At 38.3% G+C, this 26,381-nt stretch overlaps 1 protein-coding gene across 1 annotated transcript; it reads left to right on the forward strand.

The window, feature by feature from the left end:
- The first annotated feature begins 18,275 nt into the window (after positions 1–18,275).
- Positions 18,276–21,903, forward strand: LOC143211103 (uncharacterized). Its single transcript, XM_076428533.1, is given in 5 exon segments — positions 18,276–18,866; positions 20,366–20,605; positions 20,607–20,783; positions 21,301–21,705; positions 21,784–21,903. Coding segments are annotated over 5 exon segments (1,356 nt in total). The 5' UTR covers positions 18,276–18,452.
- Positions 21,904–26,381: the final 4,478 nt, after the last annotated feature.

The raw sequence follows: 26,381 nt of genomic DNA on the forward strand, positions 1-26,381 counted from the left end.
CGAGACTAGCAGAGAGGAGGAAATAACAGAACTAGAAGTAAGGGATCAAATAAAGAAATTGAAAAAGAAAAAGGCAGCCGGAGAGGATAGAATTGAAAACGAAGCCTGGATTTTCGGAAATGCAAAAATAATAAGAAGGCTAACAGAAATTTTCAATGAGGTATGGAAAGGTAAAGGGTTTCCAGAGAGATGGAAAGAAGGGGTGATTTCACCCATTTTTAAGAAGGGTGACAGAGAGAAAATAAGTAATTATCGAGGAATAACAATTCTCAACACTGCTTACAAGATATACGCAATGGTCTTAGAGAAACGACTAAAGGACGAATTAGAAATGAAGAATATAATCCCTGACACCCAAGCAGGTTTTAGAAGCGGTAGATCAACAATAGACAATATTTTTATTCTAAATTACATAGTAAACAGAGAGATACAGACCAAAGGAGGGAAATTGTATACATGCTTTATAGATTTGAGTGCAGCCTTCGATAAAATAAATAGAGAAAAATTAAAGAAAATTATGGAAAAACAAGACATCAGTAGACGGCTAAGGATAAGAATAGGAGAAATCTATGAGGAAACAAGGAACATAGTAAGAATCAACGGACAAACGACATCAAAATTCTGGACAACAAAGGGTGTAAGACAAGGTTGCCCACCGAGTCCGACTCTATTTAACTTGTACATAGCGGACCTAGAAGAGACAATGAGAAAAAACCAAGCGGGAGGTATTGTAATACGGAGAGAAAAAATTTGGACGTTAGCGTATGCTGACGATATGGCATTACTAGAGAAAGACCCTCAAGATCTGAAAGATATGATAAAAAGAGTCGCAAAATACTTCGATGACAAAGAACTACAGCTGAATACGGATAAAACCAAAATTATGATATTCCATAAAGGGAGGGGGAAGAAGAAAAAAGAGGAATGGGAATACCAAGGACAAAAACTAGAGGTAGTGAAGGAGTTTAAATATCTAGGATACCATTTCCAGAAAAACGGAAGCAGCGAAGCACATGTAAGAGAAACAACGAAAAAAGCAAGAATAGCTATGGCACAAGTATGGGGAATAGGTCAAAGAAAGTTTAGAAACAACTATGAGTACTATGAGCACTATGAGCAAGTACTTTTCTATATAATTACCCTGTGATCATACATACATAGACTGAGCTTTCAATTTTCAAAGACATCTCCTGGATTCTTGGGTTCCATCTGTTTATTTTGTGTTTGTAAAGACATAGTGGAGATGAGAAGCGACAACACCACACACACCCACCCAGTGCTTAACACGCACCCAATGTTTCTAAAAAGGAGGTTTCCGTTAAGAAATTAACATTTGTGCAAATTTTCAATATCATATTCGTAATCAGCACGTGAAAATACGTAAGAATCTAGAGTATAATTTAGAAACAGTGGGTGCGTGTTAAGCACTGGGTGGGTGTGTGTGGTGTCGTCGTAATATAATATGTACTCATTCTTCATCATCATATGATTTAAAAAGTTCACGCGGTATATAGATCGTTTGACGATCGTAGTGATATATCTGCAGAAACAGTTGACGAGTGGTCGCATCATGCTAACGCATACGCACGACACGGGCGTGCACGTATAGGCAAAATTCAATGTAGTAGTAGCTGCAGTTTTTCGCAAATCTCTCAAAAACTAAGGCTGAGCGGCGGTTACATGTATAGGAAAAAGTTGTTCAGAATGTTGAGTTTTACAACATATTTAAATTTTATCAAAATCGGTGAGGTGGGACCTTTTATGCACAATTACCAATGGTACTCTTTCTTACCGTCTACATATCAATACTATGACAATAGACACAACAATCACCATTCGTTCATTTTTCAGAAAATGATGTTAGAAAGCAAAAGATCGATGAACTTATTTTAAATTTAATAACTGTAGATCTGCAACCGTTTTCGATTGTCGAAGATACAGCATTTCAAAATTTATTAAAACATCTCGATTGTAAATATATAGTACCTAGTAGAAAAACCTTAAAGACATTACTGGATGAAAGATATGTCAAAGAAACATTGCGAGTACGAGAAGAACTTCAAAATGTTGATAAAGTTTGCCTTACGACAGATATATTGACCAGTATCAATACTGAGAGTTTTCTCACAGTTACCTGTCATTTTATAAACCATAATTTCGAATTGAAGACATATGTTTTAGAAACAAAGAAATTTACAGGAAGTCATACAGCCTCTACAATTGCAAATCATTTAGATGAGATATTAATTACGTGGGATATACAGAAGAAAGTAACTGCAGTGGTAACCGATAATGCTGCAAATATGAGAGCTGCTATGAAACAACTGCGCGTTCCTAGCGATTACGTTTTTTGTTTTGCACACACATTGAACCTGATCATTAAACATTGTTTGAATAATATTATTGAAATTCAAGTTCTACGAGAAAAGTGTCGTCGATTAGTTTCGGTTTTTAAGTCAAGTTGCCTAGCAACAGATAAATTAAATGAAATACAAATTAAGTTAGGTCTACCTCAATACAAATTAAAGTCAGAAGTACCGACACGATGGAATGCAACATATGCAATGTTTGACAGATTAATTAAATTAAAATCATCAATTGTAACAGCTCTGTCATCATTAAAAATTAATTTTGAAAAGTTAACGGATAGAGAGTGGGACGCTTTGCCAAATATTGTAAAGATATTGCAGCCATTCTTTTTTATAACAAAAGAACTGAGTTCTGAAAAATATGTTAGTATTTCCAAACTCATATTAATTAAAAAACAATTATATATTTTCATCGATTCTTTACAAAACGAAGGGAGTATTACAGGAAGACTTTGTATGGAATTAAGACTGCAATTAGATAAGTACCTTCATAATTATGAAACGAATGAAAAATACTCAATTCCAGCATTACTGGATCCACGATTTCGAGAATTATCTTTCCAAAATGAAGCACTTATTACACAAACATGTAATAAATTAATTAATATAGCATCTCCCTTGGAAACATCGACTACGGAATCAACTGCAAATCGAGAAGAATTCCAAGAAACAGTAACGGGAGAAGACCCTTCATTTTGGTCAATATTTGATGTACAAGTACTTCAAAAAAATACAGTCGCATGTAAAAGTGGTGTATCTGCAGAATTAGAGAACTACACGAAAGAACCATATTTCCCCAGACATGAAAATCCATTGACGTTTTGGAAGGTTAATGCATTGAAGTATCCAATACTATCAAAGCTTGCCAAGGAGTATCTGTGTGTAATGGCAACATCTGTTCCTTCCGAAAGAGTATTCTCAAAAACTGGCGAAATAATTAGTAAAAAGAGAAATCGATTAAAAGACAATGTAGTGAATATTTTAAATACTATTTAATAGATCAATAAAAAATAATTTGTTTACTATGTCTATTTTGTTTACTTTTGTTCTATGTATACATTCTTTTCACTTGTCGAAATATTCCAGTCAGAGTTGGGTAAAATGTTTATCTAACTAAAAATTCGGATACCGAATAAAAGATCAATAAGTTTGTAATCGTTATTCAAAGGTTCGAATAAAAAAATTATCTTTATTCGACAAGTATCGAATAAATAATTTTATTCGACGAGAATTTACCCGACGAATAAAGATAATTTTTTTATTCGAACTTCAAATAATTTTTTCATTTTTTATCTTTATCTTTTATTCGACGGCTTAGAATAATTCTTCGAATAACTTTTTCCAACTCGAATAAACGCGTTACCGAGCGTCGAGCTCCGAACGTCAAAGACCCAGCGATTGACAAACGGCATAGAATCAATACAATGCAAGCAGATCGGGAATCATGCATGAATGAAAGTTTAAACTTTTAGATTTTACGATATACCTTCATAAAATTATTACGAGTGAATTGAGGTGCTTTTCCTGATGAAAATTAGTCCAAACTCGAGTGTAATCGAACAATTTTTATTCATACGTAATGTTATGATAAAAATTATAATCTTATTGAAGAAGATAGTCCAAATATGATGTCGTGTTTGGACTCATTTTCATCGGGATAATCTCTACAACTGATTCGCATTAAAAATAATATCCGTATTAAAAATATAAAAGTGTAAAGTGTCAATAATGCTTCATTCTCCACCTACTTACATTTTATGCCGTCTGTCAGTCGCTGGATCTTTGACGTTCGGAGCTCGATGTCCGTGTCAAGTCCGACTCACAGTCATATTTAAAGCATCGAGACTTTTGGAGGAATCATTTGGGAATCGATACTTCTCGATACCTACAGTATGTATTTATTATTGTTTCGATGCTTATGATACCAATACCAGCCAGTGTTCATTTTAGTAATACTCCTATCAAATGTCAATACCAAGCACTTAAGCTTGTGATACGTATCATACCTTCCAAACAATTACTTGGGCATCAAATTGCTTAAAACTCATGAGAAAAACTGGTATCGCGCCCTTCACTACATAAGACCCTTGCCCGAAGCTGTGGAACTAGCGGCATTTACCAATTCCTTTAATTTCGTGGGGGTGCTCGTGCTAAGGAGCCCTCGGAAAGGGGCAACTGAATTAAATATATTTGTTCACAGTAAATCACAGTAAAAATATGTTGTTTAAATGTTTTTGAATAGACCAAGCAATTTTGAAAATCAATTTAGAAGAGGAAACCGCAAAGGTTACAGCAGAAGAGGAAATGGATTTAAAACTAAGAAGCCAGCATTCGCTGGAAAATGTCACCAGTGTGGAAGAAAGGGGCATAGGATTAAAGACTGTTACCATTCTAAAAGGAGGCTCCAATATAGGATAGAGTGTTGAAGACTGTTAAGGGTGAGCCGGAGCGGAAATAGTAACTTTCTCGCAGGAAAGACACTGACAGAGAATATGAAACAGCTTGATTTTTTCGATCACGCGGGCGGGCTGCATTTAGCGAAGAAGCAATATTTTTTTATGCTCTTTGTGTTGAATTATTCTCTGCATTATTGCGGGGTCCCGTACAAAGCCCTTTTTTGCAATTTGGCTCTTGGAACTATATAAACAACAAAAGTGTACGTTTTTATAGAAGAAATTTTTTTTGTACACTTTTTCCAAAAAAGGGCTCTGTACAAGGATCTATTTTCAGTTGGAACAGGGTTAGAAGTGAAACCCGGTGGTGGGGCAGTCACCGATGCAAATGTAAAAGCGTGGATTAAGAAAGATCTTGAAGCACAAACACTTACAGGTCTGAACGTGAGTAGCAATATAGCCAGAAAGATAGCAAACTGTAAGACCGCGCATCAAATGCTCGACCAGCTGGAAATAATCTATGGAAAGAAGTCTAATCTTACAATTGAAGGTCTACAAAGACGTTTTTTCAGCTACAAGTATGAGACGACCAAATCGACTGTTGAAAACTGTCGCACGATTCAGCAATATACCCAGAGGAATTGACAGCTGAAGGCGAAGAAGTGAGGGATACTGGACGATGACTAGAATTCTGGGAATATTGCCACCCAGACTTCATTACTTTCGTACTGCGTGGGACATCCCTCTATGTTTTAGATTCCTGTCTTAAAACATCGTTTTATGTCTAAAAAAACATTGTGTAAAATTTCAAATGTCTACCCCCACCGATAGGGGTGATATTGAGGTAAATTCCCCCGCACCTAAATGCAATTTGCTCTAAAACGAGAAAAGATATCGACATGGGATAAACGGCAAACAAAAGATATAGATACACTCTATATTTCAGATTTTTTTCAGAATGTTTGCTAATTATTTATAGTTGAAAATAATTAATTATTTTTTTGGGAATTTTTTTAACTATCTTCCCCTGGGCTGACACCTACCAAAAAATTCTAAAATATTACTATGATGCTAACCTACTTTGTATAAAAATCTCAGAAGTGTCCGTTTGGTGGAACAGTGTCAAAAAAGTAAAGTATGCCGGCGAACGCTCGGTTTGATCAGTAACGGCGCACAGTGGGTTTTGACCTAACTCGATTCAAACTCAAAGAACTTCCGATAGAAATGAGGTAGAGCAATGAATTTTTTTTTTAATTAAAGCTGAAGCTTTGCAGAATATGGGAAAAATAGGGAGATTACGGTACGAACGGTTTTTATTATATTTTAGGAAATAGCTTACATTGAAGAAGAAAAATACGTGTAAAGCTAGTTTGTTGCTGTCAAGTAACAGAAAGAAGAAGCTTCTCACAAGTATGTTGTATGGTCACGGTGTTAGAGGTTCTGCTCGATGCTCCGGAGGGCTCGAGTTCTAATCCTCCTCCACTCAACTTCCTTTTCTTGTTTTTTTTCTTTTTCTCAAAAATTTAGCTCGTAAATGGTCTCGTCTTAAAACAATGGAGAATGTAATGCATCGACACCTATTAAATTCCGACCCTTTCATATCAAGTTTCAGAAAATTGCCTAAAAAGAAATTGCAAAGCCTATTTCCAGAAGCAATTGCTTTGCTACAGTCACCTGAAGTAGATATGACAAGAGAAGAGATAGAGGAAACATGAGATGAGACGATTCTGAGTAGATTTCTAAAATGTTATCCTATGTTATATTGTATTGTAATTTATATTGTATTATATTATAGCATTGTATTATATTATATATAAATTTAAGTATATTATATTGTAATTTTTTATATTACATTATATTTATATTATAGTATATACTTAGTATTGAAAAAGTGTTATGTTTTTATTTCATTAATTTGATTTATAGTGGCCATGTGAATCACTATTAAAACTTAAACGGACCCCCATGTTTTTTTAATGTATTAAGTTCACATTCGTAATCAGCTTCCCCTAAAATCTCGATAAACAATTTTTGAGAACAAATAATAATTTTGTGCCACCATATTGGATCCGCTGTCATGTCTGCTGACGTGTTGCCATAGGTTATAAGCATAGTTAATAAGAGTAGGATATTGTAACCACGGTGCATTATACAGGTGTGCCGACTTAGCATCTCTGTAATGCTGAAATTTGGAGGCAGATGAGTCGTAATTCTCTGGCCGCCGCCAGACGGCGCATGGTTCCAGGTACCGTACGTGTGCGAATGAGTGTGATTGTACATTACAATATATTCGCACATGTACAGTACCTGGGACCATGCGCCGTCTGGCGGCGGCCAGAGAATTACGACTCATCTGCCTCAGTTTTTTGAGGGAAGTCGGCACACCTGTATAATGCACCGTGATTGTAACCGTAATTATTAATAATATTCATTAGTTACAAGTAGTCATACTTCGCTCCGATCATCACATCCGATTCTCACCTCATACCATACACCCATTGTACGGGATTGGACTCGATTAATGGTTCAATCGTAACCCCGCTGCGCTCGACGAAAAATTAATCTCGTGAGGGCTGGTTGAATGTTGTGCGACGAGGCCTCACCTCGCCACGAGTTAGGCGCGAATGGGGACTACCACTCGCCACCTGTATTTATAAACTTTCGCGACACGGGCGCCCACCAATCACCGCCGTGACCAAGCGCGCGCCAATTGGAGAGCGCCGCGGCCGCTCGACCGAGAGCGGCACTCTCCATGGTCCGCGCTTCCGCGCACTATATAAGTCGCGCCGGAATACCGAGCGGACGGAGTCCGCCTCAGATCGGATGGTCATCCAAACCCTCTAATCCAGGACTTGACGCTATTCAAAAGAGAACTCCTGCCATATACACCAAAGGTGCGCTTTCCGCTGGATCTGCCCCTGGACGGACCGGTGATCTCATCTCTGGATTGTGCCGCTGCTGCCCTCGCCGGGGCACCCCCTGCTGCTGCTCCCGGCGTCTCCACGCCTGCGCCTGCACCTGCGCCTACGGACTTGCCAAGGATCGGGGGTTTTCTCCAATTGCTGGACCAGCTTGACAACCTATAGAGACCGAACGTGGAGGGATGTCACCTCTCCCTGGGAGCCGCCCGGCTTGGTGGCTGGCTGTCGACTCATGGAATTCCCAAATATTGTATGCCGCGAAAAGTTGATGATGTAGTACCCTGCACGTGATGCTTATAAGTTTTTTGAAACTTTTCTCATACAAAAATACTCACGTTAACAAAACAATTTAAACCCTTCACATAGTTAAAACAACTCCACGCCTCAAGACGAAAGGATAGGGAGCACATAGCTCCAGGCGCCTTTTATATCCAAACTCTCATGTTCAATAATCAGGCTTGCCCTGTTTAAAAAAAAAAAAACCGAGCGGACGGAGTCCGCCTCATTCAGTACTTCATCAGATCGAAAAACACTCTCATTCTCTGTTCATTCTCTGTTCAAAAAACACTCCCATTCGTTCGCCGACTCTGGTCGAGTTCACTTCGATAGTCACGTTCCATCGCGTTCCGCCGTGTACCGTGCTATTCTATCCGGCTTCGGTCGCGTGCTCATCGAGAGCATCGCTCTCCGCTGAGCTTCTCGTGTTTTTCGTCTCGTTCTTCTTTCGATATAAATTCGAATTAATTTCATTTATCGATCTTCACCTCGAAATCGATTCGGGTTCCTAACGGTGTTAGTGTTCCTCTCCCTGCCCTTGGCAGACCAAACTGCCTTTATCAAGACAAAGGAAACAACGTCCATTCACTTAATTCTTACAAAGTGAACGATCCAGACGGGAGCCACGTTCCAGTCACCAGCGACCAAGATGGCCATGTGGTCGGTTTGAAGAAAAAATTCTCATTCGACGTGACTGGCACTAATCCAGTCCGTCCCACGGGTGATCTTTCAAATTCTTCTGGGTCCAAAAGGCTCAAAACCATCGAAACGATGAGCACCAACTCCAACAACTCAGGTTCACTCGGCGGTAACATCCAGTTGTCCAACCGTTTCGCTGTATTCTCCTCGGATGCCTTCAAGGAATTCGCCGGCAATTCCGGCAATCTCAGTACTCAAGTAAGTGCGAAATCTAACTCAAATCGCATTCCATCAAGTCATGTTGACGGGCCAACTGCTTCTGCTCGCCCTCCCCCCATTTACATCAAAATCGCTGAAAGCGAAGTGATCAAATTCAGTAACAAACTTGAATCTGAAATCGGCAAAAACTTCTTTATTAAATTCCTTGGCAACCAAGTCAGATTGCATTTTAATGACGTTAAATTCTTCTCAGAAGCCAAATCGGCTTTCCAAAAAGCTGGCTTAAAATTTTTCACGTTTGCTCTTCCCTGTGAGAAGCCTCTTACCACTGTGCTGAGGGGCCTCCCTCAAATTGATCCAGAATCAATTGCGTCTGAGCTCACATCTCTTCATCTGAATCCGCTGAGCGTTGTCACCTTCCGATCATCTCAAAGCAATCCGCTTTATAAAGTCACTTTTCCACCGGAAACAAAGCTATCCCAGGTAAAGTTTGTCGGTGTCCTGTACCACTGCAGAATTTACTGGGAGAAATTTATCAAGTCCAAAAACTTTACCCAATGCTACCGATGCCAAACCTTCGGACACGCCAGTGCCAATTGTTTCAAAACGCCAAAATGCGTTAAGTGTGGCCTCGACCATCTCTCTAAAGACTGTGTCAAAACAGTTGACGTTCCCACTAAATGCGCTAACTGTGCAGGTGATCATACTGCCAACTATTCACAATGCCCCAGTTTAATTTCTTATATTAACAAAAGGACTTCCACTCGTGCCTCCCGGGCCACACCTAACCATAGATCACTGGTTCCGTCGCATTCGAAACAGCATCCAAATCAAATCAAATCGGCTAACGGCAATGGAACTAGAACTTTTAGCGAGGTTGTAAGCGGCCTATCCCCTCCCGTTAACACCAATGTCAACTTCGCTTCCCTTGACTCCTCTGAAACAGGGGAATTTCTAAAAGAAGCCATTCTATTTCTCAGAAGAGCCATTCCTGTTGTCAAAGCAATTCGACCGAAACTTTCCTCATGTTCAACAATGCTCGACAAACTTGAAGTCATTTTTGACGCTGTTCAATTGCTTTTTTCATAATGGCCCATAGCCGCCAATTTCCTGGCAAAATCATGTCATGGAACGATGGTTCCATTCTCCCCAAATTGACTGAATTTGAATCCTTCATGGTTACTAACAATGTCTTGATCGCCCTGATCCAAGAAACATGGCTGTCTCCGGCTATGGACTTTTCACTTACAAATGTTACGAGCCAGGGCCGCGAGCAGCACGAGTGGCCGGCGAAGGGTTATTACCCTAGGAATATGATATAAATTTGTTAGTTAAGGAACGCGGACGAACCCAATGCGAAATTGGGGAGCCGCTAGGATTATTGACAGCGAGGACGAACCTGACGCGAAGTCAGGGAGCCTCTAGGAATGGAGTCAAGCGCAGACGAACCCGATGCAAAACCGGGGAGCTGCTAGGAGGTTGTATAATAGCACAGACGAACCTGATGCGAAATCAGGGAGCTGTTAGGATGTAGACGAACCCAATGCAAAACTGGGGAGCCGCTAGGTTGGATAAATCTCTGTTCGGACAGTTGGAATGTCGCGAAAGAACCTGATGGTTAATCAGGGAATTGCTAGGATAATTAGTAAGCCTCGTAACTAGTATAATTTAATTGATACAATCCGAGCGGTAAGATTGTATCATGTGGGGACGTTCAATTACTTGGTTAGGATATTGGACGATAATTATGGGTTTAATGAATTTGAGTTAATTATCAAAGAAGACAAATATATTCTTACTATAGAATTTCGTTCTACAAATGTATTTGTGTCGCGAATGAACTGAATTTAGAATAGGAAAGAAATTGAAAGGTGATATTACCTAAGTTAAGACGCACGGTGTTGACGCACTGGCAATGCGGGGGACTCGGAGCAACCTTGTCACTGCCTAACAGATTTTAGACCGAACTCGCGGAATCTGTACGGTTAAACTTTGATTCAAAAGGAACGAACGTCCGATCTCACTGGTAGTTGACTTCCGAGATGTAGCACGACGCGATACTATTCGTGATTACGACAGTACTAGCCCACGAGAGTAGAAATGTAAGGGCTTATATAGCCCTGCAATGACGGGTGGTACTTGTCAGTACCCTTCAAGTGAACATTCGTATTTTGTCAACGACCAGTTGGTCGTGCGTACGTTTGGGCCCTAAACTAACCTAAACAATTATGTAGATTTATCTAGGGTAGCTCTGTTCGTTTATCTAGGACGGTTTCTGCCAGAGATGATATTGAACACCTGTTCGTCATCCGTAACACAAACTACAACATTGTTCGCAACGACAGAACCGCTAACAGAATTGGAGGAGGGGTTGCTATCTTCGTTCATAAAAATCTTCGCTTTCACCCTCTTCAACTTCCCACTCTCAACAATCTTGAAGCTGTTGCCATTAAGTTGATTAACTTCAAACTAATAATCATTTCGGCGTATTGTCCTAAACGAATTCTTGACGTTGCTGCTCTTAATTCCATTACCAACTTCAAAATACCATTCGTGGCAGGGGTTGATCTCAATTCTAAGCATACATCCTGGAACAATCAAGTTAATAACCATAATGGCAAACTATTGGAAAACCACATGCTGAACAATAACTACTCGTTAATTTCTCCACTTACTCACACGTATTTTCGAACAAATTGCCGTCCGTCCACAATCGACTTCTTCTTAGCCAACACATTCAACGATCTTCAATGTGTGACCTCTGATGATCTATCCTCCGATCACCGTCCAGTGTTATTGCTACCCGATTCCAAACATTCCTTCGCAACCTCTTCCCCAGTTACCGACTGGGACACATACCGTGACCTTGCTAACAAAATTAGCATTTCACCCAACATAAAAACAACAGTTGACATAGACCTCAAGGTCTCCCAATTTCAGAAATTCCTGAAATCTTGTTTTTACAAGGCCACGTCGTTCGTCAATACTCCTGGCAAACATGTTTTGCCTGACGATAAACTCAAATTCCTTATTCGCCTGCGAAACACTGCTAGAAAGCGTTGGCAACGCTCCGCTGACATGATCACTTATGACCAAACAAGCAACTATCTAAAAGTATTCAAAAACGAGTGAGATTCCTCAAAGGTCAGCATATTCAATCCGAAATTATAAAAGCAAAAAATTCTCATACCTTCTGGCCTGTTTTCAGAAAAATCATGAAAAAGCCAATCTCCATCCCTCCCCTCGTGGATCACTCAGGGAATTACGACGAGTCAAATTCCACAAAAGCACAACTATTGGCAGATCAATTCAGCCAAGTTTACAACGAGGCTTACCATACGTCATTACCGCTTCAAAATACCATCAATTGCAAAGTTCGGAGTTTTCCTGTACCCATGTTCCTAACCAAAATAAATCTGTTTGTCCAGCATATCCTGAGTATTCCCTAACGTTATGGCTACAAATTGAAATTTACAAAATTACATAGCGATTCTCATAAATGTGATGTTATTATTTTTTAGCTACACCACAGTCGAAACTGTCTTTATATTTTGAATAAAAGCTTGGCAATGCAGGCAAAGGACCAGGAACGCAGGACACGATTAAAGACACAGAAATACGCATGTATTTAAGTGCCGAAGTTGTTCCGAGGATACAGACATTGCAAATTGGTGGAAATGCCAAAGTCAATATCCACTATTGAGTGAAGTATGTAGTAAGAAATTATCTGGCCATTCCCGCGACGCAATGTACAAGCGAACGCTTATTTTCGTCAGCCGGGAACATAGTAATTCCAAATCGGACCCGATTGTTATCAACAAATATCGAGGAAATTTGTTTCCTGCATTACAATTTAAAATAAAACATATATTTTTGTGATTACTTCGTTTTTTTCTTCATTTCATCATTTCCTTCTGTGTCGCCTAATACAAAGTAAATATACTAAAATACATAAATAAATACTAAATACGTTATACGTGTTCTCGCGTTACATTTGTTCGTGTAACAAATTTCTTAACAAATTTATTGGCTCATTAGAATAATATACTGTTAGCTGTTAATTTAATTATAGGTAATTAGTAATACATAATTTGGGGGGCGCCAGGAGGCACTGAGAGAGTAAGGACGTGTGTCAGAGTGTTAAGCGATTTTTTGGAGTTTTAAGTGGGAAAACTAACGGAGAAAAATCAGAGAGCAAAGGTAGAGGAGGCGGAAGCATCAAGGGAAGGAGCCAGATGTAAGAGAAAGTAAGGAGAAACAACGTTTAGGCAGAAATAGGAGGAAAAACCTCTCCATAACACGTGGTAAGTAAGAAACAGTCGGTATAGTGACGTGTGACAAGCAATTAAGCAGCGAGATAATAGGTGGAGCTAGGTGAGAGGATCAAGAGGAGTAGAAATATTGACCGATAAGGCATCGATCGGTCGATAAGGTGGGTAGCCGGAAAAGATTTAGGATAACTAAAAATAGCACCTGCTAATGAGCTCCACAGATAAAAACAACAACGATAAACTAAGAAAGAAAGGAAGACCAACGTTGGCGGTACAGCTAGGACGTCAAAGAGCTGGGAGCGTGGGAAGTATAGAGGAATCTTTCAAAAGAAAAAGAGAGGGGGATAGAGAGAGAGAAAAGGCAGAAAAGGAAATATTAGAAAACTTCCAAAAACAAAGAAAGATAGGAAGATCACCACCTAAGAAAGAAAAAGAGGGGGAAGGAACCAAAGAAGAGAGAGATACGTGTACCGCGGCAGAAGACAAAGACAAAAATATGGAAGAATTAACTGAATTAATAAAATCAATAAAGAAAGACACAATGGAAATAAAACAAGAGAACAGTGAGATAAAACAAGAATTGAAAAACCTAAAAGAAGATTGGATCCGTAGACAAGCAGAATGGGAAAAAGAAAAAAGAGAAATAGAAGAAAGAATAAAAGGCTTGGAATCGAAGGAAAAAGAACATCAAGATCTGCTGGAAAGAATAAAAAGAATAGAAAAAGGTGAAGAGGAGAGAGAAAAAAGAGCGAGAAAAAACAACATAATAATTAAAGGGGAAGACCTGAAAATAGAGGCAACCCCAAAGCAAACAGCGGAGAAGTTAATAAAGGACGAATTACAAGAGGAGGTAGAAATAGAAGATGCATTCTGGATAAAGAAGAACCAAGGAGAAAACATACTGTTAGCGAAAGCAAAGAACTGGCAACAGAAAAAGATGATAATGCTGAAGAAAAATAAACTCAAAGGTAAAAAAATCTATATAGAGAACGATCTAACTAAAAGGGAGAGAGAAATTCAGAGAGAAATCTACGAAATAGCAAGAACAGAAAAAAATAAAGGAGAGAAAGTTAAAATAGGCTACAAAAAACTGCAAATCGGAGAAAAATTTTTTCACTGGAAAGAAGACGAAACAGGAGTCGAAGAAAAAAAATTCTGGAGCAGACAGCACACGAGGAATCTCTAAACAACGGGAGAACATCGAGCCAGGGCAGACAAACATGAACACGTCCACACCCGGAATGCACATGACAATTTACAACCAAGGTGAAGTGGCTAAGGAAATCAGATCAAATGATGTAAATAAGGAGAAAACAAAAGCCAAATACGAGTATAGTACAGTTAAAATAGGATTCTGCAACAAATAAAGATAAGAATTTTTGGGATTTTGTTAAGCAATGGGATTTTATTGGACTAATAGAGATATGGATAGAAGAAAAACAATGGGAAAAAATAAAAGGAATCTTACCACACGAATTTAATTGGAATTGTAAATATGCAACCAGAGAAAACAAGAAAGGTAGAGCAAGCGGAGGAATTATTACCGGCCTAAGGAAAAGCATACAAGAAGAGGAAACAGGAAAAGAATTAAACTTTGGAGAAGAGAGAAGAATAAGGATAGAAGACGAAAGATGGAGAATAATAACAGTATATAGCAAAGATATGGGAAGCACAAAGGAAGAAATACAACGGGGGATAAGGGAAATAGAGGAAGGAAAATTGATAGTGGGAGGGGATTTCAATGCGAGAACAGGCCGGGAAGGTAATATCTACCAATTCGGAGAAAAAAACAAGACAAGGAATTCTAAAGACAAAAAGATAAATTCGGAAGGCAAACTATTATTGGAATTAACGGAGGAGAGAGGGTGGAACATACTAAATGGTAACACGGAAGGAGATGAGGCAGGAGAATTCACGTATGTCGGCCCAAGAGGAAGCACGGTGATAGACTATGTAATAGCGAACGCAGAGACGACTGAAAATATCAAGAAACTAACAGTAGAAGAAAGAATCGAGTCAGACCATATGCCCGTTATAGTAGAACTGTACAAGAAAATGGAAAGACAAAAAGAGCAAAGCGAAAAAAGCAATAGAATAAAGAGTGTCTGGACAGAAGATAGCATACGGGAGTTCCAAAAGGAACTAGAAAAAAGAAACTTTAACAAGTCACACATTGACGACATGGTCGAAGAATTAACAGATAGTATAAATAAAGCAGTGCAGAGAAAAGTAATCCAGATAAAGAAATGGAGAATAGGAAGCTTTAAATGGTGGAACGCGGAATGTACAAATAAGAAAAGGGAGGCGAGAAAAGCCCTGAGAAAATGGAAGAAAGGAAATGGTGAAAAAGAAAATTACCAGGAAAAGAAAAGGGAATTCAAGAAAGTATGCGAAGAAAGAAAAAGAGAACTACAGGAGAACATGGAGAAAGAGATAAGCCAGATCAAAGACGAGAATCAAATCTGGGATTTCATAAACAAAGAAAGAAGAAAGAGAATAGGAATCACAGAAAAAATAGGAATGGAGGAATGGAAAGAATACTTTAAAGAGTTATTAGAAGGGGAAGATGACTACAACAGAAAAGAAAAGGAGGAAGAAGAAATCGAGACTAGCAGAGAGGAGGAAATAACAGAACTAGAAGTAAGGGATCAAATAAAGAAATTGAAAAAGAAAAAGGCAGCCGGAGAGGATAGAATTGAAAACGAAGCCTGGATTTTCGGAAATGCAAAAATAATAAGAAGGCTAACAGAAATTTTCAATGAGGTATGGAAAGGTAAAGGGTTTCCAGAGAGATGGAAAGAAGGGGTGATTTCACCCATTTTTAAGAAGGGTGACAGAGAGAAAATAAGTAATTATCGAGGAATAACAATTCTCAACACTGCTTACAAGATATACGCAATGGTCTTAGAGAAACGACTAAAGGACGAATTAGAAATGAAGAATATAATCCCTGACACCCAAGCAGGTTTTAGAAGCGGTAGATCAACAATAGACAATATTTTTATTCTAAATTACATAGTAAACAGAGAGATACAGACCAAAGGAGGGAAATTGTATACATGCTTTATAGATTTGAGTGCAGCCTTCGATAAAATAAATAGAGAAAAATTAAAGAAAATTATGGAAAAACAAGACATCAGTAGACGGCTAAGGATAAGAATAGGAGAAATCTATGAGGAAACAAGGAACATAGTAAGAATCAACGGACAAACGACATCAAAATTCTGGACAACAAAGGGTGTAAGACAAGGTTGCCCACCGAGTCCGACTCTATTTAACTTGTACATAGCGGACCTAGAAGAGACAATGAGAAAAAACCAAGCGGGAGGTATTGTAATACGGAGAGAAAAAATTTGGACGTTAGCGTATGCTGACGATATGGCATTACTAGAGAAAGACCCTCAAGATCTGAAAGATATGATAAAAAGAGTCGCAAAATACTTCGATGACAAAGAACTACAGCTGAATACGGATAAAACCAAAATTATGATATTCCATAAAGGGAGGGGGAAGAAGAAAAAAGAGGAATGGGAATACCAAGGACAAAAACTAGAGGTAGTGAAGGAGTTTAAATATCTAGGATACCATTTCCAGAAAAACGGAAGCAGCGAAGCACATGTAAGAGAAACAACGAAAAAAGCAAGAATAGCTATGGCACAAGTATGGGGAATAGGTCAAAGAAAGTTTAGAAACAACTATGAGAGGCGAATGAAGATGTTTAACAGTTTAGTTAAAAGTATTTTACTGTACGCTTCAGAGATATGGGGATGAATGGAGGCTGAGAAAATGGAAAAAATACAGGAGAAGTATATACGCTGGACCTTAGGACTAGATTTTAACACACCTGCATATCTAATACTAGAAGAAACAAAAACGGACAAAATAAGAATAGAAGCAGGAAGAAGAGCATTAAGATACGAGGAGAAAACCAAAAGTCAGAGTAGCAACGCAATTATAAGAGAAAGTTGGAAAGAGATAGACAGGAAACAAGAAAAGAGGAAGTCAAAATGGGAAAAAACAAGAGACTCATATTATTTCAACAAAGGAATAGACATGGAAACAATGGAAGCGGAAAGAAGAGAAGGTAAAAAGTACGAAGAATTTCTGATACAAACCGATAGAGCGGAGCAGTTACAATGGCAATATGACAAAATAACAGAAAGCAGATACAACAAACAGTATAGAGAAATCAGGGAGGCTCAGATGGCTGGATACCTATGCAAAGCATACGAGGGCAGAGACCAAAGAATGATTTGCCAGATTCAGATGTGGGAATGAGGAACAGAACAACAAGTACTGGACTAAGGAGAAGGATAGAGTCTGCAGACTATGTAAAGAGAAGCCAGAGACCCTAATCCACATGGTAAGAGAATGTAAGGAGCTGAAAAGAGTAGACATAGGAGTGCGAGGAATTCTGAAAGGAGACAAAGAGGGCACAGAGTGGATGAGGAGAGTTTTAGAAAAAAGGAAGAATAAGATAGAAAATATTCAAATAAACATACACTGACACAAACACACATGTACCCCCCATTTTAAGGCCGAAAGGCAAACAAAATAAATCTATTTACTACTAGTAATACATAATTTGATTATGTGGATTACATTTTCCTTGACAAACTTTGGAAGGTAATTATCTCTATTCTTTACATACAATAAATATTAATATCATTACGCTACTTGCATTTAGTTGATATTTTTCAGTTCACACATACATATGTAATTTATACAGGGTGAGGCGCTAGAAACAGGCCACCTGAATATCTCGGCTGCTATTGGTGTTAGGAAGAAACGCATCAGATGGAACTTGCTTGGTTTCGAGGAGTCGTAAGCGTTTACTTACTTGTGTAACGTCTTAGCACACACGACAGCAATGGTATTTTAGAGTTATTTAAATTGAAATATCTCCTGAACTATTAACTTTTCGATATACATAGGTTAGCATTTTTTTTATAACGAATGTCCAGCTGCATCGATTGATGTATTACAAAATACCTCATTCCATTAAAAAAAATGAAGTTCACCTTCATATGTCCTTTACGCGTCCACCTACAAAAAAGCTATGAACATCTGAGTAACGCCCCCTCGAAACCAAGCAAGTTCCATCTGATGCATTTCATCCTAACACCAATAGCAGCCGAGTTATTCAGGTGGCCTGTTTCTGGCGCCTCACCCTGTATACATATGTATATTCGTAATAATATATAGCGCTTGCGCTTGTGTGGGATTCATCGTATGCATCGTATGTATAGCGGACCCTACACGGTCAATCAGGAATGACAGTCTGATTGAACAGTCAGATTGTCAATCCTGACTGATCCTGACTTCAATCACGAAGGACCCTATCAGTCAGACTGACAGTATTGAATGACGAAATTTTATAACCGAGAAGTCGCAACGTCTTCTAAAGAGAAAGCCTGTTTGGCGATTATTTTAGCATTGGGAACCAAAAAAAAAATCAAAAGGTCAATATGGATGAAGGAATGGCTGAAAAAAAGAGATCGCTACAGTCATGTAAATTTGCTGCGTGAAATGTCAGCAAATTCTGAGGATTACAGAAATTATTTCCGAATGGACTCAACCCTATTTAATATGCTTGTTAACAAAGTAGCACCATACATATCGCGCAAGAATACTGTCATGCGAGAGTCAATAACTGCGCATGAGAGAGTAGCGCTCACGTTAAGATTCCTTGCTACTGGGCGAAGCTTTGAAGATCTAAAGTTTTCTGCTATTATGTCCACTTCCGTTATATCCCAAGCAGTTTTGGAAACATGCAATGCAATTAATCTATGTTCTACAGGATTACATCAAGGTTATTACGTTATTTAGTAATAATGTATTTACAGATAGTAAAAAATAGTATAATTTTAATCATCTTTCTGTATTACAGAAAATAGAGCGATTATTTTTTTATTACATTTAAGATTGTTTAGTTTATATTTTATTTTATAATGCTAGCTAACGCTCCATCCCTATATTCCTATATCCATGTATGTACCGTACATATACCTTAGCACGGGTTACATGGACACGCTGGCACACACAATCTCATTCACACACGTACATGAAAACTAAGAAAATTACTAGGATTCCATCTGGCGGCGACCAGAGAAAACTATAGGTTTTTAGCTATAGTTATACTACTATAGGTAACTATAGTTTTTTAGCAAAGGTCTGGGCGAACAAATTAAAAACTCTTGAGCCAATGCAAGAAAGATTGGCAGAGAAAGCGATTAATGACGATAGAGTGACGGAACACGTCACGCAACTTACAATTGGTAGTGTATAAATACAGAAAACGGAACGCAAAACAATTATAACTCTATTCAAGCACACACATACATATAAACACAAACGATGCACACAAAAATAAACGATACAATAACTACACACACAAAAACAAACGATACAATAACTATTCAAACGCACACATACCAACACAAAGTCAATGATACAATAACTAATCAAACAATAACAAACAAACAGTAACAATGATTATTCTTTGTAATTCGCGAAATATTCAGCAGCCGACGACTTGGAGACAGACGAGCCTGGTAGGATTTGAGGTTGATGAACAGGTTGATTAATTTGAACAGAGTCCCTATATATGAAGGGTTTCCATTTCTGCCTCAAACAGTATGTCATTAATCGCTTTCTCCGCCAATCTTTTTTGCATTGGCTCAAGAGTTTTTAATTTGTTCGCCCAGACCTTTGCTATATTCAAATATTCATCATCTTGAGATGAATTATTTGTATTGGATTGAGCTAAATAATCGCAAGCCACTTGAAGTAGTTCGTTTTGTTTTTCTATGGAGTTTTGACCTTTTTTGCTTTTTTGCCGGCGGTGGATAAATTGAAATTGTAGAATACGATGTTTCAGATTGTACAAATTCCTGAGATTCCTGTAACGCAAGTCGTTACGCGTCAGCCATAAAATCACATAAAATTGATGGCGTCAGCCAATGATCGCGTGGTCGACGAAGTACGAGTAGGGGGATGAGCCAATGAACAAGTTCCGTTAGAGTCAGATGAGCAGATTCCGCCAGTTAGACACGGAAAGGAATTTGGAAATTAGGCTTAGGAAATTACAAAAAAATTAGAAAAAACAGTATTCATTATTTTATTAATAGATACTGTGGGAGCTCATATAAGATGGAAAAGGAGCTCGACCAAACTGAAGAGAGGAGGAAAAAGGAAGGAGCGTTTCATCCTAGGCCCGCTAGAGGACTCATCAGTAAGGCTATCTAGCGGGCCCTGCCTTAGACGGTTGGGATGTCGGAAGGCGGTTTAGGACTGTATATATACAAATCATTGAGGAACCGAGTACTTGCGGGAAAAGTCTTTTCGACTACCTGTCCCTCTTGTGGCGCATGTATGAAGTTAGGCCGCCACAATACATTTATTTGTTTCAGATGCCTACCACCCCTGAGGATTGGAAATTAGTAAGCAATGAGTTCGAAGCTATATACAAAATTAAAAACTGCGTTGGAGCAATAGATGGAAAACATGTGGCTATAAGAAAAACCTCCAAATTTCGGGTCAACATACTACAAGTACAAACATTTTTACAGTATAGTCCTATTAGCGGTAGTCAGCGCTAAAAAAAAATTCCTAATGGTAGACGTAGGCACTAATGGCCGAATATCGGACGGAGGAGTGATGTTTCACTCGAAGTTTGGCGAACAACTAAACTCTGTCTCATGAGAGAAGGGACTCAATTCGCGCAGCTCGACTGAGGCAGCGGCTTGCTGCAAACCTCCGAACTCCCACTCCACTACCCACTCCCCACTCTACTCGACGCGAGTATTCATGTACACGGTGTACCGGAGTGAAACGGGTTAGCATGAAATGATTCGGAATGGGAAATCGGGACTATTTGCACGCGTAATAAATAATATATTTAATTTATTTGTATAATTTGTACATTTTTTTGTAGATATGTGTTATTATATTAACACTTATCTACAAGAAATGTACAAATTACGATTTACACACAAAGAATATGATTGAATTATGTAAAGACCCAATATATTTTATTTAATTTTATATATAATTTGTACATTTTTTGTAGATGTGTGTTAATATATTGTATCTACATAATTTTGACACTTCAAAAACACTGTGCAAACAGAACACAAAAAAAACTGTGGAAGCGTGCGTAATGCAGTACACCTGAGTACACCCGGTAGAACGCGAATGAGGCAGTCTGCAGCGCTGCGGCGCGTGGCGTCGCGTCAGTGCCACTGCGCGCATGCGTTGTGCATTGGGAGTACTACCAATCAGGGCGAACCTGCGCAGCGAACGACGTAAACTGGTCGTTACCCAAGTCCCTTCTCTCCTGAGACAGAGTTTACAAACAGGGGAATTAAATCTTCCACCTCCTTCACCTATGCCACACAGTTCCGGAAATTTTCCATTTGTATTCGTAGCGGATGAAGCTTTTTCGTTGCATACAAATGTAATGAAACCTTATGCAAAAAAAGATTTAAATCATGAAAAACAAGTGGTTTCCAACCAAATTATGTCCTCGGCACGTTCAGTTGTAGAAAATACCTTCGGCATATTGGTAGCACGCTTTAGAGTTTTATTAACTACTATGAACCTAGATCCTAATAATGTAAGTATTGTTACTTTAGCGTGCTGCCATCTGCATAATTTTCTAATAGTCGAGAATGATACCGATTATTTACATCAGATAGGGGAAACAATAACAATGGATAGATGTCCTTTGTCGCAAATACAACAAAGAACAACCTCGCAAGCCAAAACTGTTAGGGACAATTATGCCGAGTACTACTACTCGCAGGAAAGATGAAACAGCTTGATTTTTCATGATTTAAATCTTTTTTAGAGTAAGGTTTCATTAAATTTGTATGCTACGAAAAAGCTTCATCCGCTACGAAGACAAATGTAAAATGTGAAGAAGGTGGAAGATAAATTAATAAAGAAATTATAAATTTTATTTTAATTCCATTAAAATTTTTGTACTTGTAGTATGTTAATTGCTACGGCGCACAGTGGGCCAGAATGGCTCGGTAGCTGTTCATGAGCTAAAAAATGAAAGTCCTCATATCGATTTTTAACCAATGCACAGTGATTCTTAAATGTCCATTACATTCGAAAACAATAATATTAATTAAAGTTATTAAAAACTCTCGTCACAATAAGCGTTCAAAGATCAAACTTTTTCAGATATGATTTATCACCGAAAAAATTCCTTTTCTTCATAACGGTGTCCTGGAAAACCTACTGAAGATTAAGTGCCCAATTTTTTTTTATACGAAGAATGTATATTTTTGTTGAGGACGCACCAGGAACTAAACATTATTGTTCATAATTTGTTATAAAAAAAAATACTGAGTCAACTAAGGAAAATCGTCAAAGTTTTTCACCTTTGACAAGGAATAAGTTAAAAAATGATCAAAAATGATGGCTCTAACAACGTGGAACATTTTCAGCAACATCTCCTCTAAAAGATCCTGCAAAATTCGCGTCCCCCCTCAGACCACCGTGAAAATTATGATAGTTTAAAGCGTCGCGTGACACGCGCACAGTGGTGAGTTCGATCGAAATCGTGGCCAAATTATTCATTATTCACACGAGTTTTCAGACATTTCCGGTGGTGTGACAAAAAAATGTTTCCTACAAAAAGTAATCAGTACACAGTCTTTTACAAATATCAATACAAAAAATTTCCAAAAAAAATTTTTTTTCAATAAAAAATTGTGGTCATCTTCATTATTTATTTATAACTATATATTTTTTATTCAATAATGTTATAGCTGACGGCAAGACGAATCCAACGACCTATTTAATGTGGTCTTTATGTATTGAAATAATGGTGAAATAGGCGTGAACACCCAGTTTTCAAATATTATTCATTATTCACACGATTTTTCAGACATTTCCGGTGGTGTGACAAAAAAATGTTTCGTACAAAAAGTAATCAGTAGTCAGTCTTCTACAAATTTCAATACAAAAAATTTCAATAATTTTTGTTTTTTAATCAAAAATGGTGTGCACCTTGAATATTTATTTATAACTATATATTTTTTATTCAATAATGTTATAGCTGACGGCAAGACGAATCCAACGACCTATTTAATGTGGTCTTTATGTATTGAAATGATGGTGAAATAGGCGTGAACACCCAGTTTTCAAATATTATTCATTATTCACACGATTTTTCAGACATTTCCGGTGGTGTGACAAAAAAATGTTTCGTACAAAAAGTAATCAGTAGTCAGTCTTCTACAAATTTCAATACAAAAAATTTCAATAATTTTTGTTTTTTAATCAAAAATGGTGTGCACCTTGAATATTTATTTATAACTATATATTTTTTATTAAATAATGTTATAGCTGACGCCAAGACTAATCCAACGATATATTTAATGTGGTCTTTATGTTTTGAAATAATGGTGAACAGCCAGTTTTCAAATATTATTCATTATTCACACGAGTTTTCAGACATTTCCGGTGGTGTGACAAAAAAATGTTTCCTACAAAAAGTAATCAGTACTCAGTCTTCTACAAACCCCAATACAAAAAATTTGAATAATTTCTTTTTTTAAATAAAAAATTGTGGTCAGCTTCAATATTTATTTATAACTATATATTTTTTATTTAATAACATTATAGCTGACGCCAAGACGAATTCAACGACCTATTTAATGTGGTCTTTAAGTTTTGAAATAATGGTGAAATAGGCGTGAACAGCTACCGAGCCATTCTGGCCCACTGTGCGGCGGACCCTTAATGGTACTATTTCCGCCAAAAAAAATATTGTATATACTTAATAATTGTTATTTTTTCTGCAAAATTCTAAATGTTATAAACAGTTATTGTAAATTATTATTATTTCTAATAATTTTATAAATGTAATGTATGTAATTACACAAATATAATTACATATAAATGTTATAGGATGACATAATAATATGTAATTAATAATAATAATAATAATTTAGACATATTATACTTACCTGTATATTGTCATTTTCAATGATCAAAGGAGCCGGGCTTTCCGAATCTTGTAAAAATTTTAAAGCGTAAAAGACACATGAAGTGGGCTTGTAAATTTCATTTGTACCAGATCCAGACCTCATTGAAGTTTTAATTTTACTGAGCTCCCGTCTATGATTGGATCGTAATGTGTTAATTTTTTTTAATTATTGTGTTGGAGAAATAGAATGCGTTACAAGTCGAGCTTCTTGCGCGTTTCAAGGGAGAAATATGATGACCAGCTACCACGCTACAAAAGGGTGTAGGGTGATTCTCAATAGAAATGGTTATTGTAGGATGTGGGACAAGCCATTCTGCGTTAGCCAGAGAGAAGACTGCGTCATCTATGGTGATAGCAACGTTGTTGTTGAGGAAGCTAAAATAGGGGAGATATTGTGCGTTGTTAGCCCAATCCGAAACGTAGCCCAGTTCTTAATAGTTTCGAGTTCTGGCAATGAATATGAATCAAGACAGGGGGCCATATTCTACTCACTGAAGCCTATTGAGATCGATGATCAGTTCACCAAGTGGGTGCCTAGCACTTGGCTTGGAGTGAACGGGATGTCTGGTTGTCCTATTTTTAATTCTAAAGGCAAGCTGGTATCAATGTACGGATTGGGAAGAGTCGAGTCATCGACTCTCAGTTTATCACCCAACAGCAGCAGAACGGGCCTATAGTTAGAGCGCTTACAGTTATGGCACCAGACATAAGACCTGAGATAGTGCCAGATGCGTATTTCAAAGCGGCAGCTGCAGAAGCTATTTCCGCTGTCCTGAAAGATGGCCAATCATATTATTTAGTTGCTGCCCCTACGGGCACTGGTAAAACAATCTCATTCACCTCGAATCTATGTCAAATGACAACTCCTGGAACAAAAATATTACTGCTTCAACCAACCGCAATAGCAGTAACCGGAGCTTACGATAGATTGAAGCGAGTACTCGACGTCAGCGGATCTGGGAGGTCGCGGTTCAAAATCAAGTACATGATAGGACAACAGCGAGAAATCCACATGAATGAGGAGAGCAAAGGTCCTACATTGTTAATGTTGATGTCTTACGGCAGGGCTCTGTTGGAGGTGAGCAAATTCGCTTCTACTTACGACTACGTCTTGATGGATGAAATCCATTGTTTAAATGATCCGACTGTGCTAGCATGCGATTTGGAGCTAACCAGACCTAAGGCTAGTTACAAGTGCATCCATTTAAGCGCTACAGTGTCTATCACTAATAGAGCTTTCTTGCTGGCTTCCAACATGGACATGACGGCTACAAGGTTTAAGATAGACGAGACGCATTTTATCCAGCCTTACCAAAAAGATGACCCTAAGAACGGATTTTTTGTTTTCCCTTGCAAGGAAACAGGAGTACGGATAGAGGGTTTTCCTTACGGTTACAAGATAGAGTTGAGCCTGTTGACATCTGGCCGAGTATTGTTTTTTATGTCCACTCGACGTGATTGCGAGCGAGCAGTCACATATGCTAGCCGCCGTTATAAAACAAACACTGGCGCTATTATAGCAATACATGGTGGGACGACAGTTGACATCGCGGTCCTTCCACAAAATGCCTGGATTTTCTGCACTGACGTCGTAGGTTAGTCTATCACAGTACCTGGGTGCAAAGTCGTGGTCGACTTTCTCGAGGAAATGAAGCCAAATTCCAGATTGGAGGCTAGTGATAACTCAATTTTGTATAATAATCAACTGCAGAGGCGAAGAATTGACGAACACACAGCTAAGCCAAGAAAGGGAAGAACAGGCAGAACAAACCCCGGCTGGTATATCGCCCCTAGAAGTTGCAAACCTATTCAGTCTCACCCAGTCGATCCTTCGACTGTGGCTCAATCTCTGTTGAGATTATCATCGCTGGGTAGTTTCTCTTTGGCGAGATACGACACTTATTACGTCGATGAGGTCCGGAGGGCTTTGGATTCTTATTCATGGATATTACCTGAGAACCTGCGGGAAACAACAGCTTGGAAGATAGCGAAAGAAGAGCTTATTAAAGTGAGAACCAAAGCTGGCAAGAACCCATGGATGAGCGACAACTTGAGTGACAAGACCAGATTGGTTTTTGGATCAAACGGTGACATATTATACTTATACTTATCCAATTGCATAAGCAAGGAGATGATTGACCATACATCAAGGTCCACCGAATTGAGCAGAACCGGATCTCCAGCTGGAGATGTAGAGTTCTATAAAAAATGGGAGGAATTCGGTTTTATTTGCAACACGGAAGAACAGCGATCTCAAATTCATGACGAAATGGGCTTTAAAATCGAAA

Source organism: Lasioglossum baleicum, chromosome 1, assembly GCF_051020765.1.
Source record: "Lasioglossum baleicum chromosome 1, iyLasBale1, whole genome shotgun sequence".
NCBI lineage: Eukaryota > Metazoa > Arthropoda > Insecta > Hymenoptera > Halictidae > Lasioglossum > Lasioglossum baleicum.